This window comes from Eptatretus burgeri, chromosome 12, assembly GCF_056783735.1.
Source record: "Eptatretus burgeri isolate ZD-2024b chromosome 12, Ebu_testis_v1, whole genome shotgun sequence".
In the NCBI taxonomy this organism is placed as follows: Eukaryota; Metazoa; Chordata; class Myxini; order Myxiniformes; family Myxinidae; genus Eptatretus; species Eptatretus burgeri.
The window spans coordinates 33,060,620-33,079,526 of NC_140972.1; the positions used below are offsets into that span (position 1 = coordinate 33,060,620).

Genomic DNA, 18,907 nt, shown 5'->3' on the forward strand with positions numbered 1-18,907 from the left:
TTTAAAATATCAGTGTGCATTTTCTCTGATTTTATTAGTGTCCAGTTTTAAATGATATTTGTGTCCATTTTAAATGATATTAGTGTGAATTTTAAATGATATTAGTGTCCATTTTAAATTATATTAGTGTGAATTTTAAATATTAGTTTCCCTTTTAAATGGTATTAGTGTGAATTTTAATATTAGTTTCCGTTTTAAATGATATTAGTGTGAATTTTAAATGATATTAGTGTCCATTTTAAATTATATTAGTGTGAATTTTAAATATTAGTTTCCGTTTTAAATGGTATTAGTGTGAATTTTAATATTAGTTTCTGTTTTAAATGGTATTAGTGTGAATTTTAAATTATATATGTTTCTCCAATTGTACAAGTTCCTGAACTGTCCCCTTCAATGTCAGCAGTTGCATCCTGCCTCCTCCTTCCCTGCCCCTACTATCTCTCCCACCTCGAGTTATTTATTGCAACAGGGAGTTACCTTCCAACCTCCTGCTGTTTTTAATGCATGTGAGGTGCAGCTCCAAATTTCTGGATTATCATTACCTTTACAAACTTGCAAAAGTAAAGCTTCACGTTCGAACCCACTCTCACAAGGTAAAGTTCATTTCTTCACAAGGTAAGGATCAAAAAGTTACTTTACTTATTTAAACTTGACGTTCTGTGATAATGATCGCGTTTCAGTAATTTCTTTCTTCCCATGTGCTTCCTCTTTTCATTCTTCAGAAAATATTCTTGGGATCCTCAGTTATAAAAAAAAAGAAAGAAAATATTTACATGACAAGGAAGATGCCAGACAGAAATGTTTTAGTATATGCAAGTCACATGACAACATACACAAACAGTATCGCATGCAGCATTAACAATTTGAACAGACATTACATTTCCCTTTTCACTCTATTGACACCAACATGTTACTCAAGATAGAACTGTGATGTTTACAGCTATACATTGTCAATCTGTCAGTTGTAGTCAATCGTAATATGACTAAATTATCTCAGCAATGACTGCTACATACTAACAGTTCAATCTTATGGAGTAGCCACACCATAACATAATGCTGTCTGCAAGAATAATGACTGAAAACAATGTTGTGATGTATTGGCCAGGTGCTGATGAGGAGAAAAGTGGCTAGAAAATGAGTTTTGTCTCAAAGCTCTGTGGAATACTTTTTGTCTATATGATTTGAAAGGTGTAATCATACCACATAGTAAGTGAAAGGTTGTTGTCGTGAGACGAAACAGTTTTTTGGTGAGGTGACAATTTTTTTTGCAACCATTTGCGACAGAGTACGATTGCAGGAGTTGGGTTCAAAAATGACCTTTTCCGAGATGAGAGGGAATATTTTGAAAAATAACCACGTCTTGGAATTGGCATTAGGTCAACTTTAATGTGTGGCTGGTGATTGTTGTTGTTGTTGTTGTTGTTGTTCGAAGATGACCATGACTTCACTTTCAGTTGGAAGATTGGTGACTGTGGGTCCGGAAGTGATTGGTGAGGCCAATCCGGGCCTGGAAGACACACCCACATGTAGGACATAAATGGATGGGTGCTGCAGTGGAAGTGGAGGTAGCACGGGCCTTGCGCATGCTGCGTTTCCTCTGGGCCTCTGCAGTGCTTCTGTTCTCTGCTGCACGGGCTCCTATGGTGAGCTTGCTCTGCCAGGTTGGACGGTCCAGAACAAGAGATTCCCAAGTGCTGAGGTTGATGTCCAAGTTTTGAGGGACACTTTGAGGCAGTCCTTAAACCGTTTCTTCTGTCCCCCTACTGAGCGCTTACCCTGACACAGTTCTCCATACAGAAGCTGTTTTGGCAGTCGACTGTCGGACATTCTACTGACATGACCTACCCATCTGGCTTGGGCTTTCTGTAGAAGGGTGTGGACGCTGGGGATTGCAGCCCGTTCCAAGACCTCTGTCAGGAATTTTGTCCTGCCACCTGATGAAAAGGAGTCTGCGTAAACAGCTCAGGTGAAAGCGGTTGAGCCGTTTGGCGTGTCTGCTGTAGACAGTCCATGTCTCACTGGCATCAAGAAGAGTGGTGAGTACCACTGCATGATAGACCTTCAGCTTGGTGGTAAGGCTGAGTCCTCTCTGCTCCCAAACATTCTCACGGAGTCACCCAAAGGCAGCGCTGGCCTTGTTGGCAATCCTGCTATTGACCTCAGCGTTAATGTTTAACATTCGCGAGAGTGCACTACCCAGATAGGTAAAGCTGTCGACAGCCTGTAGATTTTGCCCCTTCACTGTGATGTGTGGTTCCTGGTAGGGTTTTCCAGGTGCGGGCTGGTACATAACATCAGTCTTTTTGGTGCTAATGGAGAGACCAAAGTTGTCACAGGCCTGTGAGAAGCAGTCCATTTCATCCTGCATCTTCTGCTCTGTGCAGGCGTTGAGGGTGCAGTCATCAGCAAACAAGAGATCTCTGATGATGGTCTCCTTCACCTTTGTAACAGCTTGCAAGCGCCTGAGGTTGAACAGCCTGCTGTCAATCCTGTACCTGATGTGTATTCCATCCTGGCAGTCACCATGGCAGAGAAGACCATGCTGAAGAGTGTAGGGGCAAGAACACAACCTTGCTTCACGCCGTTTGTCACTGGAAAGGCTTCCGACTCGTCTCCATCATTTAGCACTTTCACCATCATGCCGTCATGGAACTGACGGACAATCGTGATGAACTTGCTTGGACAGCCAAACTTCTGCATTATCTTCCACAAGCCATCTCTGCTGACAGTGTCGAAGGCCTTTGTGAGATCGACAAAAGTCACGAACAGGTCGCTGTACTGCTCTTGGCATTTTTCCTGGAGTTGGAGTGCAGCAAATATTATGTCGACAGTTCCACGTCCAGCATGGAAACCGCACTGGCTTTATGGAAGGAGACCCTGCTCAAGGTGTTGATTGAGACGGTTGAGCAGGATGCGAGCTAAGATCTTCCCAGCTATGGGCAGGACGGAGATGCCTTGATGATTGTCGCAAGACTGGCGGTTGCCTTTCCTCTTGTAGATGTGGACTATGCTGGCATCTTTCAGCTGTTGTGGGACCTTCCTTTTATTCCACATGGACTGGAAGAGTTCAGTCAGCTTCTGCACCATGACAGGGCCTCCTGCTTTGTACACTTCAGCAGGAATTGCATCTGATCCTGGTGCTTTGCCACAGGAAAATTGCTTGATGGCCTTTGTGACTTCTTCTTCTGTCGGGAGGTTGTCAAGGTCCTGTTTGATCTCCATCTGAGGTAGGCGAGTGATGGCCTCGCCGTTGATATCAGCAGGGCAATTGAGGACCTGGTTGAAGTGTTCAGCCTATCTCTCCAGAATCTGCTTTTTGTCTGTCAGCAACTGGGTCCCGTCTGCACTGAGGAGGGGAGAAGAGCCAGAGGACTGGGGTCCATACACAGCCTTCAATGCGCCGTAGAAACGCTTGGTGTCGTGACTGTCTGCGTAGCCCTGGATTTCATCAGCCTTCTTACTATACCATGCGTCCTGCATCTTACGGAGTTTCTTCTGTACTTTTTTTGTCTTGCGCTGGCAAAGGCATCTTTCTTCGCTTGTGATGTGGGGTCGTTCTGGTGTGCTCTGAACAGTTGGTGTTTCTCTGATAGCAGCGCCTGTATCTCTTCATCGTTCTCGTCAAACCAGTCCTGGTTTCTGCGGGATGCTGGCCTGAGGTGTTCGAGGGTGATGGGGAAGCCACCCACTTTCATGAAAGCCACCCACTGTTCTTCAAGGCTGTCCTGGTCATCATGGGGTGTGTCCACCAGCTTGCCATCAAGGTCTCTGGAGATTTCTTCTGCAACTTTGCTCAGTCCAGCAATGATCAGTCCAGCAGTCGGCACCACACATGGCCTTTGTCACTCTCACGTCCTGCCTGTCCCTCTTTCTGGTGATGACATCATCAATCAGATGCCATTGCCTAGAGCGTGGGTGCATCCAATATGTCTTTTTTACGGGTGGGGAGGTGGAAGAGTGTGTTGGTGATGACTAGGTCATGTAAGGCACACATCTTCAGGAGTAGAATGCCATTGCTGTTGCACTTGCCGGTGCCATCTCTCCCAATGATCCCTTCCCAAGTCTGGTGATCTGTCCCCACTCTGGCGTTGAAGTCCCCGAGGACAATAAGCTTCTCTGACTGTGGGACTGCTGCAATGAGGGCGTCAAGTTCTTCATAGAACTTATCTTTGATATCATCCTGGTTGGTCATTGTTGGGGCATATGCACTGATCAACATTGCACTCTTCTTGTTTCCAAGTGGGAGTTGAAGTGTCATAAGGTGATCATTGATGCCCTCTGGAAGCTTGGTAAGTTTTCGGGCGAGGTGAGATCTGATGGCGAATCCAACACCTGCCTCTCGCCGTTCAGTGCTGCTGCGACCACTCCAAAAGAAGGCGTACCCATCACCAAGTTCTAAGAGCTGTCCCTTGTCTGCAAGGCTTGTTTCACGAAGTGCTGCTATGTCCACGTTGTAGCGAGCTAGTTCTTTGGTGATGAGTACAGTTCTTCTTTCTGGTCTATCTGCTTTGGTGTTATCCAGCAGGGTTCGCACGTTCCACGTGCTGAGGTTGAGCATCTTCAACTTGTTTTTCTTGTTATTTGACCGCTGATTGGGATCCCCGCCAGCCACAGTGTGCTGGCCAGGGTGAAGTGAAGCAGACCATGTTTAAGGCACCTTTTCTAGCCCCTTCCTCCATGGAGGTGAGCAGAGCGAATCCTAGAGAGGGCTGCTCAGACACCCGGGGGGCTGCCGAACTCCACTGCTGCTTCGGTCCAGTAGAGAGCGACCCTATGCCCTGGGTCACCTGTGTGCAGGTTTGTCACTACAGCTTCCAGTGTATCCGCACCTGCTGCTTCGCCTCTCCCATCGCCACAGGACTTGAGGTTGCACAGTATGGGGTTGAAGTCATGACTTGCGCGTGACTTGGATTTAAGTGAGGGGGAGTTGCGCAGATCGTTGGCCTCACTCTCGTCCTGGCCTACCAGGATCCAGCAGCAAGACATAGTCAAGACGGCTGGGGACAGGTTAGGATGCAGTGGATGGTCAGAAGTGTCTTTTGTATCACTCTGTCCCAATTTGCGCTCCACGACGCTTTGCTGGGATCGCCCTTCTGCCCGTTGAACCTTCTGGCGGTTTCCTCCACGCAATTCGCCGAACCCAGGCTTCACATGCTAGGTAGACAGGCCTTGAAGCCTCTGGAACAAATGACTTGCAACTGTACATGTGGCATGCACACAAGACAGTGGAGACATCATGGGGGCAGGGTCGTCCAACTCCCGTACAAGTCCCATTTGGACTTGTCCACTGCCCAGTGGCTGGTGATTATAAAATATATGTCATACATTTTTGTTGAAAATAGTGTGATGTGACATCATCATTAGCTGTTGGATAAGGTTACAGATTTTGGATTGGTTGGTGGATTAGCCAACTGGAAACTTGCTTTTTGAGAGGAAGCAAAGAGTGGCTGTGAACAGGATATCTGGCTGAGATGATATACAGGGTGGTCTGAAAGTCGCTTCACCCCTGCTAAATTTCACACACCTTCCTCCCTCCCTTTCCTTCTGCCTTCCCCACCATGGTAAGAGGCAACACGAGATCACTGATGTGGTCAGGTCAGGTATGGGAGCATGCGCTGGAGCAGCATGTCACTGCGTCCACTTTCTGCCGGTACTCCAGGGGCCTCTGTCTGACCATCCCCCAGGCAGATGCCTGGCCCATCCCCATCTCTTTGAGATGCTGATCAACCTGCTGCAACCACGAGGCATGTGGTCAGCCCATTGGCTTTCGCCACTCAGGAGACTCCCATGCTGAGAGAATTGGCTGTGCAGGATCACCGTGAGGAAAATGAGCCACATGTACAAACAGCTGCAGCAGACGCTCATAGACTATGCAGGTAACAAATCTCATTTGAGTCTCTCTCAGCAACCGCTCGTTGAACACAAAGTCTGACCAGCGATAGCCAAGGATTCTCCGAAGAGACCTGGTACCAAAGGAATTAAGTCTCCATCTCAGATCTCTGGTCAGAGTCCAAGTCTCACATCCATAGAGCAAGACTGCAAGCACCAAGGACTTGAAGACTCAGACTTTTGTCCTCCTGCACAGGTACCGGCAGCGCCACACCCCATGATCCAGTCAATCCATGACTCCCCAGGCCCGACCCAGACGTCTCTTGACCTCGGACTCACAGCCAGCAGAGACATGAATATCACTGCCAAGGTAAGTGAGTCTCTCCATGACCTCAACATCCTCAACATAAACAGATACAGACAAGATAGCAGCATCCAAGATGTCAGTGAAAGCCAGGATCTTAGTTTTAACCCAGGAAACTCGTAATCCTTGCAGCTCCGACTCCTTGTTCAGCACCTCGAGTGCCCCGAAAAAGATATCGAGAGTCTCCGCAAAGACAACTGCATCATCTGCGAAATCATGGTCAGAGATCTCGACATTCTTAAATGATGCACTGCAGCTTCATCTCTCCAACATCCTCCCCATAATCCAGTCCATACAAGCGCTGAAAAGTCTGGAGACCAGTACACACCGCTGATGAACCCCAGTACCAACTGGAAATAAGTTGGAGATGGTATCACCACATGTCACAGCACTCTCAGTGCCAGAGTATAGTCCAGACATCACATTTATCAGTTTTCTCGGCACCCCACGAAGACCAAGAATCCTCCAGAGGGCATCCCAATTCACCAAATCATATGCTTTGCAGAGATCAACATAGTCTGCAAAGCAGCCCCTGCCGAAACTCTCGTCTGCTTTCGGTGAGGACCCGAAGAGTAAGGATACGGTCAATCGTTGACCTCTTTGGTGTAAAGCCTGACTGCTGTGGATGCTGGTGCTCAAGCAGATGATGGTAAACCCATTCAAGAATTATCCAAGCAAAGACCTTGCCTGGCACTAAGAGCAGCGTCACCCCTCAGTAGTTGTTGCAGTCCTGGCGATCACCCTTCCCTTTCCAGAGAGGGACACCAAGGCCCCTCATCCAGTGAATTCGGAAGGTGCCTGTATTCCAGGCAGGGCGCAGAACTGCATGTAAACCACGAGTGCAGCATTTCCACCAGCCTTGAGAAGTTCAGCATGGATGCCACAGATCCCAGGAGCTTCGCCCCATTTCAACCCGTTCACCGCAGCCTGTGTTTCCACAAATGAAGGTGGATCACAGTTGATTGGAGGGTAAGCAATGGGCTAGTAACACCCCTGACATTCAACTCAACAGCCGGTGGATCAGCCAGGTACAACCGCTCAAAGTAACCAGCCCAGCGGGCCTTCACTTTGGACCCCTCTGTCAAAAGCCCTCCACCCTCTGCTCTAACTGCAGTACACCGAGGGATGGGCTTGTATGGATGCAATACTTGAATTCCCCTGTAAGCAGGACAAGAATCACTTGACCACATGTGGTGCTCTACGGCCTCTACAACCCTCACAGATTCCTCGCACATAGGCCTCTTGTCCACCCTAAGCACACGTTAAATTTTATGCCTCAGCTCCCTGAACAGCTCGGCTCTGCCATTCAGCCTGGCCCTTCAATGCCGGTCAATGTTATTCAATGTCCCTTGAGAGACAAAACTCTTCTGCACCCGACGGTGAGTTCCAAAACATTCACCGGCAACATCAAGGATTGTGGTCTTGAAGGCACTCCACAACTTTTCCGGATTCCATAAAGCATCCAGACCCCCCCCCCCAATCCCCACTCAGCCTGTTCGCAAACTCTTCAGCTACCCTCTCATCCTTGAGCGTGCCAACATCCAGCCTAGGCTGGGATGGCACCATTCTCCTGGATTTAAGCTGAAACTTCAGAGTTGCAACAGTAAGCCTGTGGTCAGTATTGCGGAACTGAACACTCCAGTAGACCCTGCATGTCCTGGATCAACCTCCAGTGACCATCAATGAGCACATGGCCAATCTCCTTTGCCACAGCACCAGCATTGGAATACCAAGTCCAGCAATGAGCCTGTGGTCACTGAAACCATGAACCAACCACCCTAAGTCCATGACTTCTTGTAAAGTCAAGAAACTTGGTGCTATTCTAGTTCACAGTTCCAGACCCATGGGGACTTACACATGTCTCATAACCATCCCTATCAGTTCCAGTCGATGCATTGAAATCCCCCAAGACTAGAAGATTATCTCGTCTGGGGCATTGATCAACCACAGCCTCGAGTGTGGCATAGAATGAGTCCTTCACGGTGAGATCACTCGTCTCAGTCAGAGCATGTACAGAGACCAGGGAAACGACACCCAAGGAGTGACAAATCCTTTGTCTCATTATACACTTGTTAACTGGTGTTACCTCAATTATCATTGGAGTCAGCTTATTGCACACAGCCACAACAGCTCCTTGGGCATGGTAACCATCAGAGCAACCAGACCAATAGTTGCTGTAACCACCCACCATGATCTCGCCACTATCCCGTCTCCGAACCTCAGAGAGTGCTACAATACCTATTTCAAATGCTTGAGCTCAAATGATAACAGAGACAGGTGATCATCCTTTCTTGGAGATATGACATTCCAGGCACCCACCTGATAGGACCACCTCAGGTTAACACAAGGAGACCGCCGTCTGGTGGATGACACCTCAGCACCACTCCTCCACACACCACCACAATCTGACCTTGGAGGTTTACCCCATAGCTTTCCTCCTGTCATCAAGGAATGGAGGTCCCGATGGCTTTGCCCCAATCACGTCATCCAGTGAGCTGCCCTGCGGATGACAGCAGCACAGGAGTACTCCCAAAGAGTGGGTTTTCAGATTTCCTTGCATTTGTTGGTTTTGCGGAATGAAGTGTTTTACAGTGGTCGGAGTGCAAATCCTGCCACCAACCTCAGGAAAAAAAAATGTAACCCAACCGTGGGAGGACGTCCACAGACACAGTTGGGCACTAGAAATGGATGGCCATTGGCTCACAAGGAGCTCCTCTGTTATTTGGCAGGTTTTGTTTTTAATCCTGCTGGGTGTCCATGTCGATACACCCTCCTCAAAAGAAAACCTGGTGGGGGAGACTGTTTAGTCACCGACAACCCGACCATGAAACAGGTTAGTGCAGGTTTACATGGTACCTGTAGCAAGTCACAGATCTAATCTGGCTTGGCCTGACAATAGTTGACGTGGGAATCATTCAGAAGTTTGATGGCATGACAGACACAAGTTGTTGCAGTGTCGAAGAGCGGTTGGTTGCTGAACAACAGACACAAGTTGTTTGGGTGCATGAAAGTGCCCACACAGGCCAAACAATTGCTCAAGTGCCGATAGTTTTCTCAGAACACTTTGGAAAACCTTCTCTACCAAAGCAGATGTTGTTAAAGTGGGGAAAACGGGCTTTTGAAACGAAGTATGAAGGACAAGAAATGCAGTGGAAGCGCAGTGGACAAGAAACGCAGTATTTAACAAAAATAAACACATGCGCTGCTGTGTTGGCGTCAGTTGACCGGTCACCGATAATATCAACAAGAAAGAGAGATAGTGAATTTTGGCATACCGCAGACCACTATGCAAACTCACATGGAAAAAGATCTTCAGTTGAAATCCTGGCATTCATCATTTGTGATTGTACTGAGTAATTCTGACATGGATCAGCACTGTGCATCATGCGGTCTTGCTTTGACACCTTCCTTACTGTCCTGTCTTGAGGAAAAGTGTTGTTTTTGGATGAATGTGCCATCTATTAAAGCTCATGGGCAAAAATGTGGTGGTCTGGTGGAAAGAAAATCCACATTTCACATTGAAATTTGAGCATCGTCCTCCATACATGATTATATGGGCAGGAACGACGTCAAGACATTTATTTTGTCCCGATTTTTTTTTTTTTGATGGACCGGTAAATGGAGTAGCTTTGGAACATGAGTTAAGAAACTGGCTGGTACCATGACTTGTTATTGGAGGAATAGCTGAAAGTTTTTAGTTTCAACAAGACAGCGTACCCGCACATTTTGCATTGCATATTCGGGACTATCTCAATAGAACGTTCCCTCAACAATGGATTCAACACGGATCACCAACATCACTAGCTCCTTTACCGTGGCTACCAATTAATCCAGATCAAACGACTCCAGACAACTCTTTGTGGGGCTTCATCAAGTAGAAAGTGTCGACAAACCAGTATAGGGCGATGGAAGAATTGCATGCTCCACTCATAGCCTCTTTTGCACAGGTGACTCCACAAATGCTACACAAGATGGGTAAGATGGACTTGGTGAAGATTTAGGTTATGCAAGGAGAATGATTAAGCACATACAGATACAATGACTAATTAATTATTGTAAGTACTGCGGAATAAAACCTGTATATTAAAAGAGTTTAAGAACAAATGCTTTACTTGGAAGGGGTAAAGTAACGCTTAGGCCACCCTGGTAGGTTGTGGAATACCCCAGGAATCGTTTCTCGGACCGTTATCTATCTATATATTACTAAAACTCTCATCTTGTATGTATGTTCCCGAAATATAGCCAAAACGGTACACGACAGCGCAAAAATTTTAGGGCCACCTTACTCAACATTCACCTGCGGTGTGCAGTATCAAGCTTCATTCAAATCGGGCAACGAAAAAATTATTTAAAAAAATCAATTCCTGATTCAGTCAAGTACTCTTTGGGATTATTTGATCAATGCAAACAACCTCAGCGGTATAGTTCACTGGAGCTATCTTTTTTTTTTTTTCTTGAAATGATTTATTTAAAAATCTCAAACATTTAGTATAGACAAAGAACGATTTATTTTTAAGCATAAAACAAACATCGCCATTTTGATCTAGTACTTCCGTGTTCGTTAATAAATTCCGTGTTCCGTTTGACCGCTAAATAATATTAAAATTTTGTGTCTTTTTTTTCATCAACCGCTGTCACAACAGGAACCCACCGGGTTCACGGGTCGTCTAGTTATTTATAACGAGCAAATAAAACCTGTCGCTTCGCTGATGGTAATGTTAACAGAGGGTGGGGGGGGGGTGAAGAGATGAAGGGGCAGAAAGGGTGTAGAGAGAGGAGATAGAGGGATGGACAGTGCAGATTGTAGTGTGGCCAAGTAGCTTAAGCACTCAAGCAAGCACTCCAATGAAATAGTTGATAAGGAATGGCAAACTTGGCAAGCAATTAGCGATCATCAATCCTTCATATTATGCACCAACCTTAGATGCCCAAAATTTCAAACTATGTCCGAATTGGACAAATGAACACATCTTCAGCAGTCGGAACTGCTGCAAAGTTCAATTCTGGAGTTTAAATTTTGAAAATCGGCAAGTCAAGGTATGGTTGAGCAGGCCAAAAAACATTGCAGCTTCAGACCCCAGCGAGGTTACCTAGGATACGCCTTAAGACCCTATAGAGCAGTGGTTCCCAACCTGTGGTACGCGAGGGCCTTCCAGGTGGTTCGCGAGCACTTTCGGGCTCAACCTTTAAAAAAAATGATTTGGCCTGATACATCTGGGAACCCTGACACACAGCAAAGACGAAGCACAAGGAATGCTCTCTTATGAACTTCTGCGTGACCATGGCCTCCTCGTACCCGACACTTGCCCGTCATGCTGTTCCCCGGCTACTGATTTTCCCCTCTACGTGGGAGTGCGAGCAGGGGTTCTCAGCCATGATGACCATCAAGTCAAAGAGCCGGAACCGTCTTGCTGTTCCCGGGCATGATTTCCGATGTGCTGTGAGCAAAGTTATGCCCTGCATCGACCAGCTGGTGGAGAAGAAACAGATGCAGCCCGCGCATTAAATTTTGTTCTTTGTTGACAGTTCGTTCATTTGTGTGTTCTACTTGTGAATAAATTGATATCTTATCGAATTGAGTTTTTCTGGAACCAGGTGGTACGCGGCAACGGTATGGGACCTCCAAGTGGTACTCAATCAGAAAAAGGTTGGGAACCACTGCCATAGAGAGTGGTGACCGAGGATGCACCTGATGAAGGATATAATTAAATATGACTGTTAATCATCTTTCAAAGGGGTGTTTTAATTCACACAAACACCCAATTTTGACTTGCACTTCCTTGGAGTTTTCTTCATGCGCATGCAAAGTTTCAGGCTGTTGGTTACATGGTTTTGGAGTTATGGAGGAGACACACTGACACACACACACACACACACACACACACACACACACACACACACACACACCAGTATAGATAATAATAAGATTAGCAGAGTACCCACCCTCTGGGTGGGCTGAGTTTGCACATGATTTGCTGAAAAAGGTATGGTCTGTGTTTTTCAAGAAGACTATAGATGTTTTCATGGTATACAGCTGATAGGTTCTAGGAGTCTAAAGGGTATAAAAGGTCTCAAGGTGAAGGGGTCTAAATGTGTTGAAAGGGTTTTAAAGGTAAAAGGGGTCTCGGGGTTCTTAGGCGGTCTGTGGAGCCTCGGGGTATTGAGGGTCTTGGGGGTTTTAGGATGTCTCTGTCTCAGGAGGTCTTGGGAGTCTTCAGGATATTTTGGGTCTTGGAGGTCTAAAGGGTCTGAGAGGTTGTAGGGAGTCTTATGGGTCTTGGTATATTGGGGGTCTTTGGGTCTTGGGGGATCTTAGCAGTCTTAGAGGGTCTTAAGTGTCCTAAGGGTGTTTAGGGTCTTGGGGGTCTTAATGGTCTTGGGTATCTTGAGGGTCTTAAGGGTTTTGGGGAGGTCTTAAGGGACTTGGGGGTCTTATGGATCTTAGAGAGGGTTGACGTGGCCATGGTATCGAGCCTCCCCTTGAAAAGTTCTGAGATCTTCCTCGTACATTCGTATCCAGTGCAAACCATTATTGTAGTTGATTTAGAAGAGCAGTGGTTGCCCCTTAATTTGAGTGATGACAAAGCAACATTAACAATCACTTTTCCTGCAATGAAATATGCATCACATTGACTATTTGACTGAGACATCTCTGCTTGCTATGTCAGGTATACATCATGAATTATGATCGCTTTCTGAACTCGGTCAGCTCTCTGAGGCAACTTTCCCCCATCCGAGGCTTTGGTAAGTTGGATGTGAATTGTTCAAAGTTTGAGTTCCCGCGGGGGGGTTAAATCGGAGTTGTGAATTTTACATGTGTTATGTTAAATTCAATTCACGGCCATCCAACATCTTCTCTTAAAGGGATGAAGTTAAACTTGTGTCTTCATATTTTAACATTCTGGCCAAATTCCCCGTCAACGTGCTTTTATCGAAGACTCCCTGAGCTATCAAACCTTGTGGATCTATGTACAAAACCTTTATGAGGTCTCAATAAATCTGCCCGAAACTTGGGTTTTCTTTGCTCAACACTTGTTACCAAGATGTTTTTCCTCTTTTTTTTGTATGTAGACTTGTGGAAGAGCCAATACACTGAACGGATCAGGACATAACAGACATAAGCAGAACACAAAACACGCATGCATGGGGTGAATAACTTGGGCACAGAAGGAAATGCCTAAGAGAGAAAACTGGAAAATTGGAAGGAGGTGTGATTTGGGTGGGTTAACGAGGGTAGAAAATATCATGGTTTTCAATCCGCAACGATCTGAGATGGTGATTAACAACTGTCTTGAAGACCTGGAGGGAAGAATGAGAATGAAGAGGATGTGGAAGTTTATTCCACAAGTGGGAAAAGAGGAACAAATGAGTGGAGGTGAGCAGTGATCCTGGATTTAGGTAGTTTCACCAGAAAGGGGTTGATTGTGGACTGTATAAGCCCCACAGAAACCTGCGGGGAGGGGGGGGGGGAAGACAAAATATGGAAAAAGCAGAGGGTGCAAGACCAGGAAGGAGGTGGTGAATGAGAGACTACCGACCTGTCTGCGATGGTGAAGCGATAGACCCATAGACTTAGCTTCGTCACGGGAGAGTCCAATGATCATGAAGGCCTTGGTTTGCTCGGCATCAAGCTGAGCAATATGTGAGGCAGGGGCGCCAACCCTGAGTGGAGAGCAGCACTCCATGAAGCCACATATGAAGACCTTGTTGGTGGATAGGAGTTCTGGTATGCCAAGGAAGGACTTTATATGACAGAGGATGCCCAGTCAAAGGCTGACTTTGGAGACCAGCTTTGAAATGTGGTTTGCAAATGAAAAATAATGGCTGATAGTAAGACCGAGGAGTTTGAATGACTGAACTTCCTCAAGAGGATCGTTAAGAAAGTGGATAGGAGGGTTTGACAGACAGTCCTCTTGGAGAGAGAGATTGTGAGATTTGTCGGGATTGAAAGACATATTCCAAATATTTGACCAGCTTGTGATGTTTTTTTTTCTTCCAAGGTCTGAAGAGAGGGAAGAGGCTGCAACCTGCCTGTCTGAAGGATGAGTGATGTCATGGCACAGGATGGAGTCATCAGCAAATAGATAAAGAGGATTTTCCAGAGAGTCAGAGCGATCATTGATGAAGATCAGGAATAGGATTGGGCCCAGAACAGTGCCTTGGGGCACTCCAGCCTTGAAAGGATTCGGTTGAGTGCCATGCATTGGCTATGAGAATAGAGGAAGTCAGTCAGCCATGTGTGGATTTGGCCTAGGATGCTATAGGCATAGAGTTTGGGGAGCAAGGCTCGGTTCAGAATCGGCAGTAAGGCTCGGCCAGATTGTATCAAAAGCACGAGATATGCCCAGAGAGATGGCCGTGATCTCATGTCTGACATTGAGGGCCTCCATCCATTGTTGGGTGAGTAGAAGCAGCGTCCAAAGTGGAGTGACCTGGTCTGATACCAAATTGGTGATCTGAGATGAGGTTGTTTGAGAAAAGGAAGGTTTTCATCTCAAATGCGATGATGGAGTCCATGACCTTGCTGTTGATTGCAAGTAAGCTGATAGGTTTGTAGTTGAGGAAATCAGTCTTTTCACCTTGTTTGTCGTGCAGTGATGTTGGTGGATTTACAAGCATATGGAAGATGATCTAGCACAAATTATAGGTTGAAAAGGGTAGACAGGATGCGCAAGAGCAGGTTTTTAGGACACGTGAGCTGATGATGTCCAGTCCAGTTGCAGAGTCAGAGTTGAGGGTCGAAATAACCCCCTTCACCTTCTCAAGTGCAAAAGACACAGAGTCTCGGAGTCTCTGGGTACGCCAGGGAAGGATGGGTACCGAGAGTAAGGGGTTGGGGACACAAGATTTGGAGGCAAACACAGAATTGAGGCATTCAGCCTTCTCACGAGCAGTCTGGTGTGGTGCCTTTTGAAGAGAGGGAAGGGATGGAAGAGGAAGTATGAGACAGACTTAACAAGGAACCACCAGGTTTTAGAGGAAGACAAGTTTGAAAGTTCATTCTTGAGGTTTGACGGACATTGTTTTCTGGCTCTCCCGAGAGTGGACACACACTTGTTGCAATTTTTTTGGAATGCACTGAGATTGCCTCCAGTCGTATTTGCCTTCCAGGAAGAGAAAGGAAGCTGTTTCAGAGCAACTGCCTCACCACAGGATTCAGTCGACCATGGGTGGGAAGGAGGGTAGGATAATTGAGGTGAGATGGAATAAATCTGTGCATGAGAGACAGAGACAGACAGACAGACAGACAGACAGACAGCAGATTTCTGTGGAAGAATTCTAATGTTGAGTTATCATCAGAGGCAGTAATTACGGGAGCCCAGTCGCAAAGAGAGATGACTGCTTGCAGTCCCTGTCAATCTGCTTTTATCGTGAAATGCCAGACTTGCCGGCATTGAGGCAGTTTTCTGAGCACAGCCAGAGTGATGTTGACTTTCACAAACATACTGTATATTCAAACGAACCAATTTGAGCAGAGGCAGAGCAGGATACATTTGCAGGAAAGTTATTCATCACTAAGCCCAGAAGGGAGGATTTGTCGTTGTGAGAAATCCAGGTTGCAAAGTTTACAGATTGAGTCAATCCCATGGAGTTACAGAAATCCTTTGCTGAAGTTCCATATGTGGTGAGAGAGATACCACCAGCAGCCAAGTTGCATGGTGACAATTGAAATTGCCACATATGAGGAGAAGAGAGTTGAGATGAGTGGTTAAAAGTTTGTCCATGTTGTCTGAGAGATGTAAATGGATTTGTCCCTATTAGGACGGTACAACACAGATGAACAAGAGCTGGGATCGGAGGGGAAGTCAGAGCCAGAGGTAGTCTTTGGGGTTGTGAGGTATAAGGTCAGTACAAGGGCGGTGAGAAATTGAATCATTGATGTAAAGTGCAAATCCACGTGGTTCAGGCCTATCAAATCAGAGGAGACAGTAACTGGGTAGAGACACAAAAGAGTTGGGGACATCCTTTGGGAGGAAGGATTCTGCTGAACAGATTATGTCTGGTTTATCAGCATCGGCCAGGAAACGGGATTTTAGTTTCACACTAAATATGTTAAAGGGATGTGATTTGATATCCCATCTTTTGTAGGCTGCATTATCCTCCTGATAAATGTGAATGACCTAACGCTGTTAATGGCAATGATTTGTCCTGATATTGTTGGTTCCTGCTTTAAAAGCTCTCTGCTCATTTGTGATGTCAAAAGTGGAAAGGAAACTTTCTACACTCTTGAGGAATGATGTTCAATTCAAAGTATACGTGAATATCACTCAAAAACCTTGTCATATATTTCCATAACACTCCATTGAATGCATCTGACATACTAATGCTTATGTACATGCTTTTCAAAGTAATTTACTTGGTTAAATTTTCCTTCTTTGACAGCAAGTGAAACAACTCATCATGTCTCATTGGCTGGTGGATATCCGAATCCTGACATGTTCCCATTTGCTTCAGCAACATTTACTTTGAAAGATGGGCGCAATTTAAAGATCGATGGAGACCTCATAAATATGAGCTTTCAGTATTCATCATCTGAAGGGTAAGCTGAACAAAAGAGGCAAAATGATTCCAAAAGTAATCTGTTTTTCTTTTTGCATCATTTGTTATTTTCAGATTAATTGCTCATCCCCTTCCAATATTTTTGGTTTCCTTTTATCTTATCCATGTCTCATTTATCTCTTCTTCTTTCTTTTTTTTTTTTAAAACTACCGTGAGTAGGCGGAAAATGAGAGTTCCAGTTGAAAATCATCAAAAATTTTACATATATGTGATGGTCCCAGAACTGAGCAGTGCAAAAAAAATCCCAATAAAAAAATCGAACTTCCTCTTCCACTGCAGAAATGGAGATCATCCTGCTTTCAGTGGAAGGATAACCAGCATTGCAAGTTGGTGTTTGCAGGTCCCACCCAAAAAACACCCCCCTCAATTTTTACAGTGAAGTAAATGGGGGAGAAAGGGTAAAACTTTCTGACCACCCTGATATGACGATCTTCCTAAAAATTTTCCCCTACGTATTACTCTCCATCCCCGCACCTCAGTCCCCCTCCCCCTCTTTCCACACCCACAAAATTATACATTAGTAAATTGACATCAGCTATCATGTGCAGCCTGTGGCTGCTGGTTGCATCATTTCTGGGGGCACGGCTGTGCCGCTGATGCAGTGTGCTCTATGACTAGTGCACTGGTACTCATTTCACCAACCTTGGAAGGATGACAGGTTGTCAACCCCACCTGGTGTTAATTCAATGGTGGACAGGGCTCAAACTCAATTAATTATAAAGAGTAAAGACCAATTGTCCCTGGGCATTAAACTTAGAGGGAGCCAATGAATATCTGTTTGTTTTGTAGTTTATCAAAGTGTTTGTTTTTTTTTTCTCATGGTGGTTTTCATCACGATCGGGAATCTTGATAAATAGTACATTGGGATTTGTTTCTTGTCTTCAATATGTTTGTTGAGCAGAAGCAAAATTATAAATCCCTCTTGAAGCTTTGGTCTGAGATCCTCCTGAGCCATAAATCATTTTGAGATTGCAGTAAATTATTTTTCTGTTGATTATTTGGTATCCGTCAACGTTTTGTGTCCATTCAAGGATGTTTATGTGTTTTATATTCTTTAATTCATTTGTTTTTGACTTTATTCACTTATTTGTTTTATCCACTTGTGTTTTGGTGATTTCTTCAAGAAGGCTTATTTTATATTTTTCACGTTCGTGATGTTTTCCATTTAAATACTATGGCTGTGATTTTCTCCATTCCTTTATCTGGTTATTATTTGATTCAATCGTTCATGTACCAGTAAAAAAAAGGCATCAGTCGACCATTGAAATTCCCCCCAACCAAATTAAAAAAATTTCTGAGCACTTCTATGCATATATATATATATATTTATATATATATATATATATATATATATATATATATCTCTTAACACATATATAATTATCTTTTTTTCTCTGAACACTTATGTATATCTTAACCTTTAAATATCTTAACACATATCCATAAGGGAGGGTGTGAATTTGTTTTTCTAAAATGTATTGTTGCGGTTCTGCAAAGCCGACGCTCCCACAAGGCTATGGCACACAAAATATAGCGTCCCGAGACAGTTATTTAATGAGTTTTAGGTTTAGTGAACCCTTCCCTCATGTCTATGCCTGGTGCTGGCTTAATGTTTGGGTGGTGGGATTGGAATCCTTGGGTCCTGAGTTCAAATCCTGCTCAGCTGTTGAATTCATACCAGGTGGGGTTCACTCAGCCGGTCATCCTTCCGAGGTTGGCAAAATGAGTGCCAGCATGCTGGTATACTGTGTCAGAGTGGCGACCTATCCAGGATTGTGCCCAAAAGCCAAGGAGACTGCTTAAGCAGCACCAACGCTCTGCACAGAGTATGGTCCCAATCTCCTCCTCATGTCTAGTGGGTTGATGCGACAAAATGCATTGCGTGGGATATATATATATATATATATATATATATATATATATATATATATATATATATATATATATATATATATATATATATATATATCCCACGCAATGCATTTTGTCGCATCAACCCACTTTGCTGTTTCATATATATATATATATATATATATATATATATATATATATATATATATATATATATATATATATATATATATATATATATATATATATATATATATATAGACACACACACACACACACACACACACACACACACACACACAC

The 18,907-nt window shown here is 44.9% G+C and overlaps 1 protein-coding gene across 2 annotated transcripts in view; it reads left to right on the forward strand.

The window, feature by feature from the left end:
• Positions 1–459: 459 nt before the first annotated feature.
• The window catches only part of AADAT (aminoadipate aminotransferase), a 63,644-nt gene continuing 45,196 nt past the window's right edge, over positions 460–18,907 (forward strand). Inside the window, exons 1-3 of one of the 2 annotated variants that reach the window (XM_085850052.1) lie at positions 460–615; positions 12,862–12,937; positions 16,577–16,733. In XM_085850052.1, coding sequence (XP_085706178.1) covers positions 12,871–12,937; positions 16,577–16,733 — 224 coding nt within the window. In that variant the 5' untranslated portion in view covers positions 460–615; positions 12,862–12,870. The remainder of the gene's footprint in view (positions 616–12,861; positions 12,938–16,576; positions 16,734–18,907) is intronic. The other variant, XM_085850051.1, reaches the window with a different exon arrangement.